The sequence below is a fragment of the Centroberyx affinis genome, unplaced genomic scaffold (genome assembly GCF_046629955.1).
Source record: "Centroberyx affinis isolate AG114_WGS23_722 - 3 ecotype Tasmania unplaced genomic scaffold, CSIRO-AGI_Caff_v1 ptg000111l_1, whole genome shotgun sequence".
Lineage (NCBI taxonomy): Eukaryota > Metazoa > Chordata > Actinopteri > Beryciformes > Berycidae > Centroberyx > Centroberyx affinis.
In genome coordinates, this window is record NW_027278813.1 from 175,056 (window position 1) to 198,004 (window position 22,949).

A 22,949-nucleotide genomic window follows, 5' to 3' on the forward strand; every position below is an offset into this window, starting at 1 on the left:
GTTTGGACACTTTTGACGAAATGAACGGCACTGAACGCCCCCTCTGCACTTTCACATCACAATGAACTTTATTATAGGCAGCTTCTTTGCTACGGATAAATACATACTGTGTCTCTTCAAGTAAGCACTGGAATGTACATCAAGGTATCTGTGTTAACTTTTTTTTCTCTCTCTCTTTTAGAATCTCAGTCATCCTAACCCCCTGTCCCCCCCCCCCCTCCGAGGTGAAGCTAAAACAATACTCATAACTGTCTATATCTGCTGTTGCCATGACAACATCAAGTCCCACAGAGTGATGTCATGCCGATCTGGTCTCTCCCCGGCGCACGGGCGTCTTCCGCGACGATCGGAGGCGGCCGCGCGGGCCTCTGGGGCACGTGGGAGCGCCGGAGGCGGCGGTCGGGGTAGAGGCTGTTGTCAAAGGGCTTGCGGTGGACGCACAGGACGTGGGTCTTCAGGTTGCCCTTCTGGGAGGCGCTGTAGGGGCAGTACCTGCACTGGAATGGCTTCCGAGCTGGAAATAAAAACCAGGAGGCAGATTAGACAAAAACGCACTCAATGCTGATACTGCTGTGTAGTAAAAGAACCTCTGCAGGGTCTGAAATTACCATCTGCCGAGCGCCAAATGCAGTAAAATCTGTCTTTGGCAGGTAAATCAGTAGGCGTCACCCGCAAGACTGGCTGCTAACTTTTTAAGACGATAACATTTGGACGCCTTGGTTATATACATCTTTGCCCTTTGCCTGTTCTCAAACTTTATCCTTGCTGCTGAACACAGCACCCTCTGTGAACCAATCAAAGCAAAACAGTGGCTCTGGCTCTACACCAAGGTTTACTGAATCTTTCACACAGTGCCTCATTCTGTACATAGAATAGCATTGAAAGCAGTTAGAGTGACATATTTCTGTGAAAAATGTCTGTTAATTATTTATTCTTGGCAGGTCATTTTTTATTAGTTTACCAGTGACAAAAAGTTACATTTCAATTTCAATTACAAATTCAGCTGAATAACTTCAGTGTTTATTTACATATTCAGATGAGTGACAGAAAAACAGCCAGACGTTTCGGCTCTGCTGCCTCCTTCAGTGGCTGTGTCTCCAACAAGTCCAGTCCAATTGCGAGTAATAATCCAAATTTTTATATTGTACAGTATAATCAGCGACCGGGGTTCAACCATCTTTCACATCAGCTATACATGTTACCACTATTACTGTGGTAGTGTGGAAACTGTCAGAGGCATTGATTCGGCCACATCACTCGCCGGCAACATCTGCTACATTCGTTGGAACAACACTTTATAACAACATAACACGGTGACACATCAGCGCTGACATCGGTTTTCAAAGAAAGGCCAGTAAGTTAGAATTCATCATCTCACATCCTGTTCACATAAATGAATACGGAGACACACACGCAGACACGTAAACACACATGCCCACACACACACACACACACACACACACACACACACACGAGTGTTGGGCTGAGGAATGACAGGCGTCTGCAGCTGAGAGGCGAGGCATGGCTGAAACTTCCTCTCTGTTCCTCTCTTTAGCTCTCACTATACACTAGAAACAATGTGTAACTGCATGGCACAGCAGATGCACAGTGTACCTTTGAAATACGAACAACAAAGACTGTTAATAGCTTACAGAAGCTTATTTGATCTCAATTAAAGTGAGTATGATACCAGTACTTGAAGGTGGCACTAGGATCAAAACACGACATTGTGCTGCATTACTCATTTGTCTTTGTGTTTTATACCTTGACTACCATGTGTCCTTGTTCTCTGCTGCGCTATTTTTGGGATGCAACCTCATAGAATGGCTTTCTCTCTGTCTAACACTTCAACATGTTTTTCTATGATTCATCGTTACAGTAAACCATTATGTGATGATGTCATTTGACATCACTTCCCAAAAACTGAGGGCTGTCACAACCTTTTCACCCCTCCTCCTCCTCCTCCTCCTCCTCCTCCTCTGCTTCTCTATCATGCTCTTCATCAGAGCAGAGACAGCTGCAGAGAGCGGAGCAGCCTCTTTCACATCTACATAAAAAAGTCTTTTTTTGGGGGGAAAAGTGAGAAAACTCACAGAAGGTGTGAGCAATAAAAGGTAATGCTCCATCTGTTGGTGTATAATAACCTGATGGCCGTAAAGGACACACACACGCACACACCCACACACACACACCCATGCGCACGCAGACATATACACAAACACACACTCACACACTAGTCAGCAGGAAGATAAGGTCTGACACATCTGAATACCATCAGAATGGCAGACATGGCTGTGTGTGTGTGTGCGTGTGTGTGTGTGTGTGTGTGTGTGTGTATGACTAGTCCTTCTATGGGAGGAGGAAGCTGTCTGCGTGGAACAATAGTAAAAGAAAAGCTTTGTCAAAATCCAGGTACAGAGCAGTGTGTGTTAGGTGTTAACGTCCAACAGTGACTGTCTTTAAATGTGTGCAAAGAAAGGAAACGGGGGTGGACAGCCAAGTGGTTTTTAAAAATAAACAAAATGCCCCATGCCTGAGAAGCTCTGGAAGAATTCCTGAGTTTGTTGATTAAGCTTTTAAGCTTTAAAATTGTAGCCATGCATGTGGAAAACTGTATAACTATCATCGCGCTACATTTCGACAATCCACTGTGACTGGAGAGAGGGAACAGACTCGCCTCAATCTGCAGTCAAATGATGTGAACAATGCTGTAGCCTATTAACGCTTTCGTAAAATCAAGTTAATAATAAGCCAAAAGGTCTTGTGTCTACATGAGGCGGTTGTTGCCCTGCTGTCGTTCTCTCTCTACTTCTATTGCTCTCCTCTCTCCTCCTCTTCCCGGGCCTGGTGTTCTTTCTTCCCTCCCACTAGAGGAGAGGGGAGGTCCAAGAGAGGGCAACCTCCAAATAAGTTCCATTAATCACAGGCCAGAGTCTAATGTAACTAATATTTTACAATTAGAGGAGACAGCAGTGGGCTCAGAGCCATCCATCTCTCCACCACATGATCATCCATTCATAGGCTGCTCTAGCCACAGCCTCAGACCAGCCACACACACACACACACACACACACACACACACACACACATGCACTCCTATACACGTACACACGCATAGACGCACACAGGGATTGAACAGGAAATGAGAGGGGAGGGATGGAGTGGTGTGGTGTTGTGTGTGGGTGTGTATATATATATGTGTGTGTGTGTGTGTGCCTTCGCAGTTATCTGTGCGTGTGTTTGCACATGAATTTTTGCGCATAAAAGAGAAGACGTGCCAATAGACAATGATAGAAAAAGAAAAAAGAGAGCTTGTGTACACTGTGTGTCAGTATTACACAAATTCTTATTCTTGCGTGAGTACACACCTTCATGTTCTTGCGCCGTGTTTGCGTGAGAAAGTATTCGTGTGTATGTATGCATGCGTGTGTGTGTGTGTGTGTGTGTGTGTGTGTTGTGTGTCACAGGCTGAGATAATGACCATGATGACAGTGGCGGGGCTGAGGGGGCCAGAGGAGCTGAATGGTGACGGATGACACAGGCCTGAGCTCTGATGGCACACAGACAGTGAGTGATGACTGCACATCCTTCCCGGTGCTCCACCCTTCATTATCTCTATGGGGAGAAGCAAGGCACAAAGGCAGGCCGCGCTGCCCTCTCGCTGCCCTCAAACGACATCTGCTCACAGAGACGGCCACACTACCGCTCCTCTTTCACCTCGCTGTCTCTCCATCTATCTCCATCTATGGTGATCTTTCTCTCTCCCCTTTTTCTCTCCCCGTTTTCTCTCGCTCTCTGTCACACTCTCTGCGGAGGGTATACAGCGGTCAGACAATGAGATAATGACTCACCCCTTTCAACCTTTCAAATCAGGCCTTTTCTTTCTCCCACTCTCTCTCTCTCGCTCTCTCTCTCACGCGCGTTCTTTCATTCTTAATCCTTTCTTTATCGATCTTCTCATATTCACTTGTTCTCATGTGTCTGAGAGGCCTGGTCTGATGTCTCCCATATGTGGAGGAGGAGGCAGTTGGTTTAGCTCTATTCACAGCAACTGGTTAACTGGTTTAAAGTTAGATAATACCCTGGACCCTCTGATCGAGGCGTCCGCAGCACTGCATTCACTGCATTCTCTAAACTAGTCTTCTTAATCCTATGAGATATGACTGCGTGCCATGATACCTGGCAGAGGAAAACAGGTTTAGGACAGTGGACAAAGCCGTTTGAGAGCGGTTGTTGGAGTGGTATATGTTGCCATCTAGTGGCCTAATCTGAGCAGTGCAGCCATGGGAGATGGTTCAAAACACAAGGGAGGGCTCTGTGAGACTAATGAGCATGCAGACAGGTTCAACCAGAGGTCACCATCTGGCCAATTACCACTGCTGGCACAGTGGAGCCGACCTGAACTGTCATCACAAACACATCACTCCATGTCCAAAGTGCCCGGCAATATGTCACCGTGCCACTAGACGTGCCATACAGTATGGAGAGGATGGGGGCGACAGGAGACAGCCCCTTGACAAAGCCACCTGGTCAGCACCGCAGACAGGACAGGCTGGTGGGCCACCTGCTGTGTGCAATTTTAGAGGACACTCAATGGACTCTCAATGTCAGTTAACCGTCTCAATGTCCAGTTTGACTGACAGATGTTCATTGTGTCTTCTTGTGACGATCTGCCACCTCAGGAAGGGAAAACAAAAAACAGAGGATCAATCCTCAGAAAACAAAAGGCAAGGAGTTTGTATTTAAAATAACTCCTTGCAGCTAAAAGGTGAATAGGAAGCAAATATTGGCTATGGTTGTGTTGTGTGCTGGTTCTACAAAAAGAAAAAAAGGGATAATGAAGCATAATGTTTCCCTCTCCCTGTCTTTCTTCTTAAGAATTACAAAGGAATTTATAACATGAGGTTTGCTCAAAGATGACTCAAACCTATGCCAGCTCCTCTGACTCCTATCTATTTTTCATCCGAATGGCCTTATGTGCAATAAACGCGAGGAAGAAACATGAACAGTATGATGGCCGTGACAGGAGCTGAAGGGGAGGGGGAAATCTTTGGCATATTATAATAACCATCTGTACATTCAAACAGAAAACTACATCTTGCTGTTAGAATCATAAAGAAAGGGAACAGATGTTAATCCCTAATGGAGTTGACAGGCACTTTCCTGTCTTTCACATGAGCATATTGAGTTTCTGAATAAGAGGGGGATCAGAGGGAAGGTGTATCATGTTGCACTCATAATACATGCATATCAAAGACCCCAGCTGTTGGATTCCCTCTCCTGAGAGACAGCATTATTAAATCTGCACTCAGCAAGCATATCACACCAGAGCAAGAGCTAAGCCTCTCCATCAGTGGGCTCTGCTGGCTTGGGCGATTTGTAACCTATCACACAGGGAGATTATATCATCCCTTAAAGTGTAGAGGTAATCAGTGCCACACACCTGTGTCTTCTTTAGCCTCTGTTTGAGATCAGTGATAAGATGTGGGAAAAAAACTGAAGTGCTATAGTATAAACTGAGTGTCTTGTGCGTAATTGGCATGATTCACTCACGCACTCACACTCATCACACCTCCGCTGTCAGATGATAAGAGCTGAGATTCTGCAACAAAATGGATTGTTCTGGCACCATCCTGGTGCCTGGCAATGCTATGTATTGGTACTGAGCATAAGGTCATGCAACCCAATGAAATGTACATACAGAATATGGCAAAAGAAGTCAAAAATCAATAAAGTGCAAGTTCATCCTAAGCACAATCGATCAGTTGTAATATTGTATATTCCCTGACAAACCATCTGCAGTGGTCTATCACATTCAGATGGTGTGACTATAACACATCTGAAAGCTGGTAACGAGATGGAAAAAGTCAGTGCAACTACCAGTCCTTCTCCACTAGGTGGCAATATACTCTTTCAAATGTAAAGACAGTGGTGACTACATGGAGGTAAGACTGATAGATAAATATAAATTGATGCTCACCTGATGCACCTTCTATCTCCATGGCCCCCCCACCGTTCAAACTGGCTGTGTGTGTGTTGCTGAGGCCCCCGGGGGATCTGAGGAAAGACAGCAGGCTCCCCTGGTGCTGGAGCGGATGGGCCTGTCCCGGCGTTAGGTTCTCCAGAGAGGAGATAGGAGACTCGGCCACAGCTCTGCCCCACTGCCCCGGCTTCTCATGCTTCTCTCCAGGACCCTGGAAGTCGCCGTTCGCCTGTCCTGGCTCCTCTGGCTCAGAGTCATCATTCTTCAGCACCTTCCACTTGGTAGCATCGTCATTTTCTTCTTCCATCTCTTGGTCGGACATCGATTGCTCGAATGTGCCGTCATCGCTGTGGCATGAGGAGACATGGTTTAGCAGGCCGCCGTACTCTGCGTTCTGCGAGTGTATCTCCTCTTTTGTTCCCGGCACCAACAGGTCAGACTGATATGTGGGTTTCACATTGAGTTCAGCCACGGCGTTAGAGTAACTTTGTAGCCTGCGGGTAATGGAGGAGGAGTGTCCATTACTAAAAACGCTCGACATCTGCACCAGTACACCAGGAGACACGTCTGCATGAGAGGTGACGGACTCTGGTCTCACAGACAAATCCAAGGGCTCGTACTGGGACTTCCTGGTCGGACCAGGTAAGGAGCTGTCTAGGCCTGGGTCTTTGTCGGTGAGATCGGCCTGCTTGTTGAGGAGCAGGGCGCTTTCATCGTGGCTGTCCAGACCGAGGTAGTGACCTGCAGCTGGGCTCCAGTTTTCCCTGGACCTGGGTCTGAGCTTGGGGTTGGAGTTGGGGCTGGAGCCGGTGCTGGTGGGCTGCATCGGGGAAGAAAGCTCCCTGCTGCTTTGCCAGTGGGGGAAGTGGTAGCGATCCAGATGGAAACCAAGGGAGGCTGGCTGTGTGCTGGCATAGTCGCTGGAGACTGGACACCTGTAGACTTTCTCACCTGTCATAGAAAATAACAGAGAGAACATAAAACAATTCAAATCAAATGATGACGATAAGCATGTTCATATGAGGCACGCTGAGCATTTTTTTCTGAGGGAAGTATGTACAATGCAGTGCATATGAACACCGTTTACTAAACATGAAAAATGTTGCAATCCCACACAAGGCTGAGTTGAATGATTTAAGCCCTGCCCTGCAGTAAATCAAGCTTGATCAGCTTTCAGCTCCAGTGATCCATCATTTTACAGTATGGACGACACCACCATGTGCAATAAATACACTCAAAGATGTTAACACCAAACAAGATTCTTCCAAAAATAATAAACGGTTAAATTGTAAAGCAACTAGAAGAAGGCAGATGTTGCAGAGAAGAACCTCATTCCATCAAAACCAGTAACTGGGTTTCCCAGTCAAAAATAACGAAGTCTAACATGTGAACAGTTCTGATTAACCACACTGTGTATCTGAGTTTATTTTTGTTTCATACTTGAAAAATGTTGGGTTGGGTTCATAATTAAAACTGTACAAAAGAGAGTAAAAATGTGTTTTTTTCTTTTTAGCCAATGCACAATATTGATCTAGATCTAGATTTGATCCTCCTCAACATAACTTTTACTTACAGGTATTTTTTTGGCTTTTCCCTTCTGTTTACCTACAGTTAAATCCTTATAGCCATCACAGAAACATCCTCCAGGGTTAAACACACTCCCTGCCACCATTTTGAGTTAGTGATTGTCTGAGACCTAAGCCTTGCACTGTCTTTAAACAGCCCAGCTGTTTCGTTGCCATTCCAATTACAGTAAAAGTCATCCGACGCCATTAAGCCACAAATATTGGCAGTTTATTGCCCAACACTCTCCTGGCATTTGAAGGTCAGGTCATACATTATACTGTGTCTTTTAGGGATGTGTCTGGGATGGGGAGATAAACCCACCACCATTAATTTAATTCTATGCATATTGATGCCTTATTGTTCTTTTTTAATGGACTAATATCTGACTTACAACAGTGATTCATCCCCGCCAGAGAAATATCAATTTCATACACTTCAAGATCTGACCCTGAGGTAATTCTCCGAGGTAAATCTAAATCTAACGATCTATAGTTGTTTCTTACTTTGTCTCCAACTTTAATACCAAAACCATCATCATTTATGAGTTAAATTGTATTATAGAGGAGGCTGTTTTTAAATATTTTAAATTTACAAAGCCACAAACTGATACGCACATATTAATTAAATGGAGCTGTACCTAATAAAAATGAAAGAAAAGGCACTGCTGAAAAGCCATCATGTAGAATAAATGTTTTCAAACTAAAGACAGATTGTATGCATGTGTGTGTGTGTGTGTGTGTGTGTGTGTGTGTGTGTGTGTGTGTGTGTGTGTGCATGTGTGCTCGCGTGTGTGTGTGTGTGTGTATGCATGTGAGTGTGTGTGTGTCTCCAGCATATGACTTGAGTGAATGTCTGTGTACATGTGCGTGGCAATGTGAGTGGGTGTGCAAGAGCGGGAAAGAGACATCAACAGTGCCACACCCTTGTCTCCAGTAACAGACAAAAAATCCAAACAGCTTAATGGAACTCTCTCAGACACACTCTATATCTCAATTATTCTGTGGCTTAAATTACGATGACATTACCGGCCAGCTCCAAATGTAGAAAACACACATATCTGACCTCATCTTTCAGCGTGGACCTTCCTAAACCCATTTGCCTGCTTGCATGAGAGCAGTAAAACAACACAAAGACTGAAGACTCTGCCTTTTTCTCTTCCTTTGGACGGTTGCCATCTTTGTGATTGCCTGGTTCATGCTAACTTAATCAGTTTAAGATTTACTTACACTGCTGAGGCTCACATTATGTGAGGGGAGTAATTTTAGAGCTTAGATTTATCAACCAAAACTCCAATTACTGCATCATTACAAACCCCAGCCTCTCTCACCTAACACGGAGCATCTAATGAAGTGATGCATATGAGTTATCCACCCATACTGGATATGCAATGGGGGGGGAAAGGTAAATAATTAAATAAATACCTCAAGTGAGCTGTGTCTATGGAAAAAGCATGCAGCTGGGCTCGGACAAGTGATTCATTTCATATGGAAATAGGCTTTAAGATTTACAGCCATGCATCACCGTCAATGCAATCACCGCCTCACATACTCTATGCTTACATAGGCTTTTGGCAGTTATATTGTAGATATCAAACAGCAGACAGTGGGGCCTTGGCTCTCTCTATATATGCAATCAAGTACCTGAAATGCAAAACACTGATATATGGTGACTGGTTTGGTTTAAGATGAAACAGACTGAGAGAGAGAGAGTCACATACAAGACTGGTGAGAAAAACAGGGGCACCAGATGTTCTTTGATGTTTATAATAGCATATATTATTAATATTAATTAGACCACATAGTCAATGACGCATTTGGGACGTTTCCAAGTCAATTAAGCCAAATGGCATTCAGGAGACGGTGGAACAATATTTCAAGGCAGGTGTTCAGAACTCCCTGGGTAAATCTTTTTATCTGCATGCTAGGAAAACAAGCATTTTGAGCTTAATTTGAGCCTCATATCTGCAATAATAATTAAAAAGAGGATTAAAAGACAGAAGTGAGAGGGAGACAGAAAAGCCAACAGGTAATCAGTTTAGACAAACCAGTCAGATCGACTCCGATCTCTGAATAAGAACGCAATTTGTTAGGACCAGTACAAGACCAAGTTAGATAAGCAGCCGGTTACTTAAAAGATATTTTTACTGTCAGTAATCACAAAGAATAGACTGATGTAACTGGGACAGCCAAATGCATGCTGATATAGTAACTTTTGTGGACTTGTACTTAATCTGTGTTTCTGAGTTAACCACTGCTCATATTACCATTCACAGTTTTACAGTGGGTTATCATTTCAGGCTTTCTCGGGTGTAATGCTTACAGTAAAAGTAGTGTAAAAGAGGGGAATAAGGGACAAAAGACAAGTGGGGACAACATCATTACATGGTGTCTGCTCATTGACCTTGGGGTTAAGAGTATTGAATGGGACTAATTAATAACTGTCAGACCATTTTATATTTGTTAGGCATGTTTGTATTCTGAGTTGGGATCCAACTGGTCCAATGTAGGTCAGAGGCCCGAAGCATGCATCCCTCATTAGTTTATCATTTTAAGAGGAGTCGTTATTCATAATCTAAGATTATAATTACAGTCAAAGTATATTTTCAAATCTGTCTTGATTAGATACTGCGAGCGGCAATTCTTAACACAAGCCCTCCATTGAAACCAATGCGTGATTTCTAATTTAAGATGCTGGGTGTTTGTAGTTAAAAAATCTAAATCCAGCACTATATCTGGATGTATCAAGCAAAGGAGCCGTCTCTCACTCTGACAACCATGACTGTACTATATTTGCTATCCATATTGAGAACATCAATAACTTCATGACCACCATAGGCTGACTATGAATAATGCAGCCAGTAATTCTGGACTAATCAATGTTCCTCAAGCTGAACATCTGGCAGTGGTAATTCTTCCTCAGCATCTCCGCTCTCCTGAATTAGAAAATACTCTCTCTCCCTCTCTATCTCTCTCTCTCTCTCTCTCTCTCTCTCTCTCTCTACGGCCAACCATCGAGACAGACAGACTTGATCAGTTACAACCCCCCACCTCCAAAAAAACTTATCCCTGTTATTAAACCCTCATCAAGTGGTGCGTGTTCTCCATATGTGTAGGATTTACCTATCTGTCCCGCAGCAGACCTGTGTGTTGAGCCGGGGCCAGCAGCGTGTGATTGTGTTAATTAATCTGTCATTGTGAGCGCAGGGAGCAGCTGCAGAGGTCTCTGGGATATATTGTCAGAGCTAAACAATGCGGTGCTAAGCCCCCAGAGTGAGTCTACCATTACACAGGACTAAGAACAGAGAGGAGAGGAGGAGAGGGGGAGAGAGAGCCTGCCGGATCCATCATTGACTAAAGCAATGACGCCTGACCTTTACAATGAATTAGTTTCCATGCTTAATATTGACTGAAATTAGAGTCTGATACTGAATGTGCCATCCCAGAACTCTGTGCACTCAAATCCTAAGCTAGCTAGCTATCATAAATGTTAGCGGGGAGTGACACAGTATGGTCTTGGAGATAGGGGAGAAGAGGGAAAGTCAAAACAACAGAGTTTGAATATGTTTTCTTAAAGAGCAACCAGAGAGGGATTTGGCCATAAAATGCGAACATCTACATGTAAATATGCAGATACAAGTATGTGTGCACAATATGGAAACAAAACATCTAATGAGATTAAACCTGATCCATTTATCTCTGCTATACGGCCATCATTTAAGAGGATACTGGATCAAATCCCACAAGAGCGCATGAGACTCAGATGCATAACAGCAGCGCTGCAACCCTGGTAGAAAAATGATGATAGTCATGAGCTAAGAAGAAATAGAATAAAGTTTGGATGCTTTTTTTCTCTTAACAGCACTGTTATAGCAGCAATTTAGACTCATGATAACATGTTAGCAGGATGCCATGACAAGAAAGGCATTTACCCAGGGAGCCGAATCATCCAAATCACCAGGTGGAACAGAAGACTATCAATAAAAATACCAGGTGGTAGATCAAATCATAAAAATCACTGGGTGGTATATATCAAATCATTAAAAACAACAGATGGCATGCATTAACATCTTGTGCCCCCGTAGGCAAGGGGTGGGGATGTGACGGATATAAAATAGAGGGTACTAATTATCCCTACAATTCAACATGATGCCATTATATTTAAAAGGAAGAGAGAGTCCTTGTAGATGGCAGTAATATTTGTGGCGGTGTTACCCTGGAGTGCCGCTGACCGCGTGCTTCATGTCCACCTACACTAAGTGGAAAAGATGAAGCCAGAGTTCTCCCTCAACTATTCTGTTTTGCCAAAACATATATAAAGGATTATGAGGTGCTTTAATTTGGTCTTTTGTTGTATCTACATGCGGACAACTTGTGATATTTTAAGCTTATTTGTTTATGGCATGCCCTAGAGATAGGTCTCTTTGTTACACTCTGTCAGTTTAGCCAGAACCACATGGATTCTCAGACTAGAAACATGTAAAACTGAAAAGAAAAATAAAGAAAATAAAAGAATCAAGCAGTAACTCTCAGGTTTTTGTTACTTGATTGGTAACCCTTTAAATTACAGGCCATTAATTATGCAGTAATGGCTGGAAATAACTAATTTCCAAGTAAAATAGATAATAACTAATAGGTAATAACTCTTTATAGCATTAGAGTGACTGGTACTGAGTAATATAAAAGTAAAAATAAAAGGTGCTAAGCAGCAGGCTACGCCTGTTATGGGCTTTCTGTTGTTTTCTGTTATTTGTGTAGAGTTATTATGGAGTACATTTGATTACCTATGTGAGTATTGTACATAGTATTGATATGTCTTTTCTAAAATATATAATATATGATTGTATGTATTCTACATTATAAGCAATTGAAAACCTCATGAAAAACATTGATTGTTTCTGCACAGGTGTCGTCACTTTCTGTAATAAAAGTCCCTCCCCTCTGTGGAGGATAAATCAATGGAGACTGTGTGTTTCTTCCTTTTTGAACTAGTTCATTTTTTTGCCTGCAGCACCTTTCTAAGTTTTCAAAAGTGTGCAGCAGTTCTACTTATTTAATACAATAACATCTATTTTACTTGGATATTACTTAGTTATTTCCAGCCATTGCAGCGTAATTAATGGCCTGTAATTTAAAGGGTTACCAATCAACAAACATCTAAAATAGCCTTCAGAAAATTTGTTTTCATGAGATAGTGACTGAATTACCTGTAGCTGGGGAAGAGGATTGTGGGCGGCTGTCCTGGGACGATCCCGTCTCTGTGATGATCTCTGTTGGCCCATGATGACTCAGACCGCCTGGGCTGCCGGGCCTGCTGATGGCTTTAATGTCTGGGTCACCAAGACGCACTTTCCCATCATCTACTGGGACACATCTCTCAGCCAGGTAGGAACACTGCTGCTGCTGCTCTTTAGGATTAAACATTTGTTGTTCCACAACCAGTGCCGGTGCCATGATCTGCCAGCCTGGATAGCCGCTGCTGTTGAGCGTGTCTCTGTCAGCAATTGCTTTCTGCAGATACTCCATACTGTTTGAGCTCAGTGGAGGGTGGAGATGATTCAACCCCAGCAGAGAAGAGCTCTCTCTGTCAGTCAAAGGGCCCGCGCTGGAGGAAATCATCCTCCCTAACATCTCCCTGACCTTCATCTCAACACCTGCTGTGGTCAGAATCTGGTTATAGTCTGGCTGGCCGGCTCTCTCAGCTGTGAGGAACCGGTTGTGTATGCTGGAAATGTACTGGGAGTAGAGGTTGGTCTGAGGGTCTTGCGTTAAGCTACTCATGTTAACAGATGCTTCGTGCTCAGCGGGGAGTTTACTCTTGGCTGCCAGCTTATTGAGGTGGACCTTCATGTGGTTCTTGAGAAACCAGGGTTCTTTGAAACGACGGCCGCAGATTTGACAGCAGTGTTCGAAGGAGTCCTTGTGTTTTCTCATGTGGCCCTTGAGGAACCAGGCCTGGCTGAAGGTCTGGCCGCACACCTCACATGGGAATTCGCCGATGGGCTTCCCCTTGTCGCTGGCCCCCATGGCGGGCTTCTGTCCCGCCCCCGAATCGGCGGTTATATGGGCCGTCTCCACGTGGCCGATGAGCTCCTCCTCGTGCGCGGCGGCGAACTCGCACAAGGTGCATTTATAGGGTTTGTGCAGAATCCTGATGTGGCGCTCGAGCTCCTGCTGCTTCCTGAACTTGCCCTTACAGAATGAGCAGCGGAAACCTGTGGGCTGCGGCTGGATGGGCTCATCTTGGATGGTGGTCACCTGAGGAGATGTGGATGTGTGTGACAGGCTCTCCACGGCGCCAGAGGAGGTTAGGGAGAACTGAGTTTGTGTTGGGGCAATCTGTGGCAGCTGGAGCTTTTGAAGTTGGGTTATATTAGATGTTTGCTGATGGCCGACGTGGCCGGCTCTCATCTGCCTGTCCCTCAGTATTGCCCTCTCCTCGAGCTCGTGAAGCAACCTGTTCTCCTCTCTGATTCGCCCGCGGCCTTTGCCCAGAATGCCTTGCTTGTGAGTGCGGAGGTGTATCTTCAGATTGCCCTTCTGCGCAGCCCTGTGGTCACAGTAAGGGCACTTGAAGGGCTTCTCGCCTGTGTGCGTGCGCATGTGGAGAGAAAGGATGCTATTGAAGCGGAAGCGCTTTCCGCACAAAGGGCAGGGGTACTTCCGGTTCTTGCGGTTGTCTTCCTGGGTGGAATTCACCTGGGAGGCAATGCTCTGGCCGGGGGCCCTCAAGAACTGGGAAAGCTCCACTCTCCCATTCATACTGCTAAGAATCCTTGCGTCCATGATTTGATTGGCTAGAAGCGCCATCTGGCTCCTAATTGGGTGGGTGGCCGGGGTAATGAGGCTGTCCTTTCAGGGATTGGTTGATGTTACAGTATGGTGGTCAGAGATGGCTATCTGGGACAGTCAGAAGGTTAGCAGTGGACTGTGTGTTGATTATTTACACCTATTCAATTGAAACAGGATTTGGATTCATGCTGCTCAGCTGAGTGTCTCTGCAGGCATCTGTTGGAGCTCAGACCTAAAAAGAAAAAAGGGAACAGCCATTAAGTACTTTCAAATTCTGCAAAAAAAAGCATTCTCAAATTCTGCAAAAAAAGCATTCTAATACATTTACTCCCAACTTTGAAATCATAAGATTGGGTGAGTAAATTGTCAGCGGCATTATATTCAGTAAATAAAATCTGTAAAACTGCTGTATGCCAGTGATGCAGCTCAAATAGGTCAGGAAACAGAGCAAAGCAAGTTCTGAGTCTCCTCATCCTGTGTTAAGTGTACCTGTGGTTTTAGATTATTGTTGGAGACTGTGAAAATGCTGATTAAGTCTAACCTCAAAGGCTTCCTCTACAAATATCTCATCTTTACTAAAGGGTAAGGTGAAAATCTTTGTCTTGATCTCATTCTGTACTGACACACAATACTAAGGCAGCATAAACATCAAAGACTGTCTGCTTCCACTTGCCCTTCCTCTTGCATTTCACACATCTGTGAAACGCTTAAAAAAAAAAAAAAAAGATTAAAGTAAAAGAGTTAAGCTTTTTCGGCAGGTCTATGGCATATTTGAATAAAACCTTTACCAGGGATAATTATGTCACAGGAGTACTAAGAAAAATAAACAACTTAATGATGCAAAAATGCAAAGTAAAGTTAAAGGAAGAATATCCAAATGGAAAGCTAAAATATGCTTTATATCTCCCCTTCCCTACTCCCTTTTCAACTCCACTGTAGCAGCAAACAAAGCCTCAAATTCACATCGTGCTACAATGGTAGAGGTCACATAAGCGAGCCCTGCACAGCTCTACTGCAGAACCAAAGGGCACAGAACAAAGCCTGCACTGTCCACACAGAATTAACACAGGCTTACATCATCCTGGACTGCAACCTCAGTCAGTCATGAAAATGATGTACACAAAACCACACAGATAAAGAGCTGGCGTGCCTGCAGCGAAGGCTGGTGTGAGCAGCCTATCTGCTCTGAGCTGTCTGCAGATCAGAAATCAATGTAAAGCTGTGGAACCGACCTAATCATATCTGACAGCAAGAAAGTGAGAGAATGATACTGCCATACAGTAGATCCACTTCGTATTTGCTAAAGTGGTATTCCTCTGATTACCTAAGCATAGCAATGAGGCATAAAGCTGTCATATGTGTGTGTGTCTGTGTGTGTTTGTGTGTTGTGGATGGATGGGTGCAGGTCCATGTGGACATCGGCGTGCGTACTGAAGTCTGTTGGAATTGGTGGAGATGAGAGCGGCATGCAAGTCTGTCAGAGTGGATTAGGCTCTTTTGGGAGAGATTGAGAGAGAGCTTGATTGTTATTAAGCATCGTGTCACAGGAGCTCCTCTTAGGTGTGGCCACGCGTAGATGAACAAGGAGCAGGTGTGATTTAGCACAGGCAATAAAGGAAGGAAATGTGACACATAAACATTTTAAACCAGCCATGGGAGCTGTGCATGATAGATGACTTTAGATGTGACAATATCAAACCTGGTTACACTTTTTTTTTTTTTTTTTTTTACAATTGTGAGGCTAAGGATTTCTATAAAATATAATCTTCAAGCCAGTGGAGGCACAATTTTTTCTGCTTGGTAGTTACTGCATATTGACAATTAGGATGGATGGCCCATATTGTAAATCCATACTGAAGTGACATTCTGTTCCTAGAGCAGAATGACATATTTCTTTTTAACAGCAGAACTGGGTAAATAATACCTTTGCTTGCTGAGCCGACAAATACTTCTAATGCACAACAAACAGCATTCTAAGCCCGCAGCCAATAGCTGCAGTGCCCTTCTAATGCAACCTATACTAAGTAAATAAGACTTTATCTGCAAGTCAGTGGAGGGGAATAATATGTATATCTAATGATGCAGTCTGATGATATACATATCTGATGATACACATATCTGATGATAGTCTGATGATACACATATCTGACAAGACAGTCTGATGATACACATATCTGATGGTACAGTCTGATGCTACATATCCCAGATTATTTGTCACATGGCTCTGTCTACTTCACGATTGCACTTTACAAGAGATCGCAGCTTTCAAATTCTTGGAATTCCATGAATTCCCAGTATATAGATAACAACTGTTTTATTCATTATTAAAGAGTAGGCTTATGCCCAGTCAGTGCAACCCCTATGCCATGCACTATGCCCTTGTGCCTCACTTCACCCACGCACCCACCCACCAACCCAGCCAGCCAGCCAGCCAACCAGCCTGTGGAGTGGCCTGTCAAGGGATGAAGCGCTTCTACAAGGCAGAGGGCAGTGGTAACACAGCTGCCCACCATGACCCAGACAAAAGATAACACCCATATACTTTCTGACAGCCGGATTAATGAAACCCTATAGGAGCTTCTCTGTAGGCCCCCCAAAAGCCTGACGGAGACAGAATAGTCTAACCAGCACCATTCATTACTGGAGAAGTACAGAGCACAGAAAGAGCACACACAGCACTGACAAACTAGCTCCTTGTGAGTAATAGCTAAAGAACTCATAAAGGAATACATACACATTTGTTGTGGATGCAGTAAATCTATGCCACTCTTTTTACAACTATCAAAATCTGGCTTATTCCTTGTAAAAATAAATCTGGCGTGCATGTGGTGTGGTAGTGACATGCTGTTATTTGGGAGTCAGCTATTTCATTTGTTGAGTGAAAACGAGTCTTTCCATTGATTGTTGTTTGTTTGATTCAGTAATGCAGATTAGCGGCCTTGAAGAGAAGTTCCTCTGGCCACACAGAAGCTACAGTGCAGCGATTGCGAGTCTGACTCAAAACACAAGGCTTTCTTAATGTGTGTGTGTGTTTGTGTGTGTGTGGGTACCTGTATGACTTGGTAGAAAAACTCTCCCACACATGTCATTACTTCCGGTTCACTAAAGAAAGTCTTTGAAACTGCTCACTAATCGCATACTATACTGTAGTGCAGGGGACATAGAAGACAACGTGGTTTCACATAAAGTACGGTAAAATGTGAAACAATGAGCTGAAAGAAACAGGCTGTGTGACAATCTCATATTAGTGCTTGTGTGTGTGTGTGTGTGTGTGTGTGTGTGTGCCATACATGCACTGCATTTATGAGATTCCTCTGAGGCTTTCAATAGAGCTCACACACAAAGCAGACCGAGGAAATATAAACAGTCTGTTGAACTCTCCCTCATGCACATGCAGAGACACACACACTCTCAAACACTCTCTCTCTCTCTCTTTCTCTCTCTCTCTCACACACACACACACACACACACACACACACGCGCGCGCGCGCGCACATGCATATAGAATGTATTTTAAATCACTAATGTGTAAACAGTTGCTCTTGTTTGCACAGACCACCTGTTCTTTCTGGACACAAACAAAGCTCTGGCGCACGATGGGATGTGTTAACAGTGTGGGGTGCGTAGGGGATGCCTTGCGCAAGAGAAGCCTATCCACATGGTGTAGGCTGCATCAGATGGTTGGGCCCTGCAGGACAGCAGCCATCTCCAATAGAGCTCACACAGATCTCAAAGAACGGAGCCTCTTCAGTCCGGAACATATTGACATATTTTGCTTTCTCTGAAAGTACAATTTCCACCAGTGCGAGGAAAGCATCAGCTGCATAAACGATCATAAAACTGCCAGTGCGGCTCTCACATACAGTACATCATTTAGCTTAACAGTACTTGTGATTGGGCTTATATCATTCTGTTTTTTACATTACACTTCTATCTCATTCCCAAATATTTGCGTAACTGCATAACATAAGGGCGATGGCAAAAAATGAAGAAAAAATGAATGTGTCTACTTTCAGTTCCTAAAGCACTCGGAGGCACTAAAACAAAAGTCATTAAACGAGTCATCACAAAATCACAGCAGGAGTTTGGTAATGCCACTTACAGTATCTCATTAAGCTATGGCATCTACAGGAGAAAAAAAACTGACAAACAAAGAGCATAATCCAAGGCACATTAACTGGGCTGATAATTCAATGAACTCTCATTTGGCAGCCATCTTGCCCTTGTGATGGTCTTTTTTTTTCCAGCCACAGCAGCACAGCACAGACCCCTCATGAAGTTCCTCTCTCTCTCTCTCTCTCTCTCTCTCTCTCTCTCTCTCACACACACACACACACACACACATTCTTTCTCTCGATCCCTCTCTTTCCCTCGCTCTCTAAAACAACAAAACATCCACCATTAGACAACGGGGTACCAGCGTAATTAGAAAATGACTTCCTTTGCAATCCTAGCTAAGTAGTTTACACACTGTAATTACAGGGACAAAATCATCTTTTCATCATTTCACTGATTGAGCTCATCAACCCAGTGGGATCCCAGGATTGTGCTCAGGCAACATCTGGGCTAAGAGAATTAGCCTTTAGTTTACCAGGCCTTACACAGTGGCAAGCAACGCAGCATGAGCACCGGACATGGCCGTGGCACACATCTCTAATTGAAATCGCTTTCGGATTGTGCATCAGATTGGGCATTAGATCACATGCCGCATCAGACGAGCCCCGTTCAAGGGAGCGCTCCAAAGTTTCCATCCGGTCTTACTTCACTACAATGGGAGCCTGTTCAAGAGGAGGGCAAGGGCGCCGCGCTGCAGCTATCTTTATTTCCCATACTTCCAAAATTCCATATCAAACTTTGTACTCCCCCTCGGCGCGCGGCCGCACCGTGAATCGAAGCACTGAAGATTGACCTTGGTGCACAACAACACGCCTTTTCACGGGGAGCTCTGTTTACTCAAATTCTCTGTGTGCCCTTAGCCTTGACTTTCTAACAAACACATGTGGGCCTGGAGTTGAAGGTGAAGTGCTTTCGTCTCTGTCCTGTGGAAGAGCTCTGCCTCTGTGTGTTGGCAACAGAGGCAAGTGTTTAATGTGGCAGCTGTTAGCCTCGTGGATTTTCACTAATCACTCTCTCCTGATTACTCTGATGAGTGTATGATGCTCTTAAATAATCAACCCGCAATGAAAAAAAAAAAAAGCAAAATAATTATCATCATCTCCCTAAGTAGTGCAGCTGCACCCGCCTGCAATAATTACAACTAGAACAGGGCGCCTTCTCTCGTCACTTACAACCACTTATTATTAGAGATAACGCTAATTCGTGCAGTGGTGGGCGACAATTCTTCATGGGGTTCATCGTAAAAAGCCAAACCTTGAAAGTTATGACACATTAGAGGTCTTAAAGCCAAGGTATGGTATTAAACATCGCATGCTGAGACACACTGATAATCTGCGCTGGGGGAGTAGTAGACTTCCTATCAGTAGCCCCTTGGTTGCCTTGCTGCCTTGCCCTCACCCCACCCATCCCCCCTCTTGGTATCAGCCTGGCAGACACAATTAACATTTTCATAAAAACAATTCCCTGCCTCCAATAGTCCAATGTAATTTGTTTTCCATCTCTGTTCATTAATCATTGTTTAAATCGGTGAGCCATCCCCTCCACTCTGCCATCTGCACTCAGCTGTGTTACAGATATGACACCTTCCCCCTTAATGGGAGCTGACAGCCAAGAGAGGAGGCCTGTGGAAAATAGCTTCCTGCATGTGCACTTCCACCTCACACACTGCCAGCAGGTGAGAGTGGGTTATTTAATGGCTTCTGATTAATCTCAAAGGCAAACAACATTACACTACAAAATTATACAGCATACAACACCATATACGACGCAGCAGCATCACTATGAAAAGCACGCAAAGTGACAATGACCGGAATAACTAGACCAACACTCACTAGACATACTTCACAACAATGGCGATACATTCCACATTTTGTCGAAGCTGTCGAGCATTTTTTTTTTCTTCCTCTAGTTAAATTAGTGCAGTGTTCCTACAATATGCTATTGTTTTCCTGGAATTGGGAGCAAGGTTATTAATTATTCACTGTTGTGTTCTCATATGAGGGGGCTATGCTTTTCACTGTATTGCCTCATAGCTCAAACACTTAGGGCCATGGTACTCCGGCAAATTTCATGAGGCAACATCACAGAGATATTATGATCACGAGGCAGACAGTTATGAGATTAAAAGTTTCCTGAAGAGTTTGAATGATTGGAAAGGTTCAGATTCTCTCTGATAAGATTTAAAAGTTGCAGGGCTTCTGCAGTCCACGGGGAAAGGCAACTCAAATAACTTTTGCCTCACTCTCTTTCAAAGTGGTTTTAAGCCTAAATAGCTTTGACATTTTTTGGGGGAGAAAATCCTACTCAATGTGGTGGCAGGAGGGTGCCAAAAAGTTCATCTGGCCTGTTGATTTGAGCATGGATTACAGATATTCAAATCATGTGCTTCATGTTCAAACAAGTGCCTCTATCAGGGGAGAAAGTTGCCAAGCAGAGCTTTGTCATGTAAGCCGTATGATTTTACTGCAGTATAATGAGAAAATGGCTGTGGCGCTACATTTAATACAGTTTCATTCACTCACCCTCCCTCACTCAGACTCCCTCTCAATTACGGCTGTAATAATTTCAAATTCCCCAGTTTCCAATATAGGCCAAATTGCATCAAAAGAGATGCTGTCACCTGTGCAGAGGCAGAGTTTTTCACCAGAAAAAGGTGTCACACCTTAAACATGCTCTCAGTTGCAAAGCGCATCAAACAAATGCCCAACTCGTGCTTATTGGGGGCTTCTAACAAGGCCAGCAGCGGTAGTAGTAAATGATGTGTATATTCAAAGCTGAATATTTCATGTTGATTGATCGTACTGACTGCCACCCACCTGCTCCTCCTCCTGTCCCACCGGAGCTGGCAAGAGGAGAATTCTGTAATTGAGAAGAGCAGAGCATGGTCTCTCTTTGCTCACATATGACAGATGGGGCATCATCGCTTCAAAGGAGAGCATTTGGAAACAGGAGGAAGGGGGGCAGAGGGTGAGGGTGGTTTTGCAACCAGCTATGCCACTCTGTACAGGTGACAGTAAAAAAAGATTGCTCTAGCCAAAGAATGGGCAATGCAACAGTCAAAAACACCCATGAGCAGTGTTAATAACTGAAACTTACAAAACCTGTGGATGCATACTTCTGCACATCCAAATAAGATATCTATCATTTTGTTTAATCAGAGTGAGGCAGATCTGTACATTCAAATATAGTCACACGGACACATTACATCATGATTCTCAGCCACAACCACCCAACTTAATTAGTCCATATTTCACAGTAAGAATATAGTGCATCAGATATGTTGTATTTTCTCATGAAACGATTTTATGCATCTAAATTGTGAGGAGTAAACAGGAAATGATGAAAAAGGAACATAATATGATATCATGGAAAGGAGAAATAAAGCATAATTGAAGATGTTCATTACAAAACATTTCTACTTTACACAAAACCTACAAACAAGCACCCGGTAGGCACACACTGGCTGTTGTCTCTATTCTACCGAGAGACTCTGGCTTTTATTTTGCTGTAACGTATCGAAGTGAATTCCATAGTCACCTTTACCCCTCGCCATTACTTACTTTTCAGTAAAAAAGCAAGCAGAGGCAGCTTTGGGAAATGCATGCCTGTCAGAATCCGGCTCACCTGAAACTTATACTCACTCACCTCCACAAATAGCTGAAGTAAATCTTAATAAGTGATTTTCTTACCTGGGCACTCCGAGACGCAGCGGGCACGAAGTGACAGTTGGAGTTCAGCGGAGAGTGATGTTGGACTGGATGACTGACTGACTGTCTGTCGGGCTGTATGCTTCATACGCTTTATCATAAACGCTCCGCTTTATCATAAACGCTCAGCGGTCGGACCCAGATTCCCCTCGCGTTGCCGTTTCCACCGAAGCCCTAGACGCATTCGTCAGACGCAGGCAGCGGCGTGCCGTCCTGTAGTAATTCCAGTTCAAGAAAGAGGTAATGAAATCTTCTAAAATTACTCGGGATACTTCGACATGTCCCGAAGCCGTATGTCTCCCTCATCTGGCCACTGGTGGTGTATAAGTGTAATTGACTGGCACCGTGCGTAAAATGCGCATTGGCGTCTCCAAGATGTAGATCCCATCACTCCTTCTTATGCACAGTATGTCAAATTTGGTAAGGTGATTACCTGCAAAGTAGCAATTCTATATTATTTGAAAACTTCTGTTAATAGTATAATGGGTCTGAAAAACCTACTCTCTCTTCATATGAATCTTTAGCAAAAAATGTTATTTATTTATTTATTTTGTGACGAGTCTTACTTAGCCTACGTACTTTCGCAATTTTATAGAATACCATAATAACAATAATAATAATAATATTAATAGTATTGGCCACTGGATTCATGTATGCTTTAATATTTCTCATTTGTATGGATGGTTCATTGTTTGGGACTTGCAGAGAAAACATATTCTCTATGTAAAGCTTTCTCCTTAACCCCCATGGAAAATGTTAACAAACTGAGGTGGCATGGTGGCCGTGGAG

The 22,949-nt window shown here is 43.8% G+C and overlaps 1 protein-coding gene across 1 annotated transcript; it reads right to left on the reverse strand.

Annotated features, from left to right (window-relative positions):
* Positions 1 to 278: 278 nt before the first annotated feature.
* Positions 279 to 18,098, reverse strand: LOC139649847 (zinc finger protein 536-like). The gene is made up of 5 exons (XM_071526352.1): positions 18,060 to 18,098; positions 13,942 to 14,397; positions 12,753 to 13,899; positions 5,981 to 6,934; positions 279 to 514 (listed from the first exon to the last, which is right to left on the reverse strand). Exons 1-5 carry the CDS (start codon positions 18,096 to 18,098, stop codon positions 279 to 281), a joined length of 2,832 nt encoding a protein of 943 aa, XP_071382453.1.
* Between the last annotated feature and the right edge of the window lie 4,851 nt (positions 18,099 to 22,949).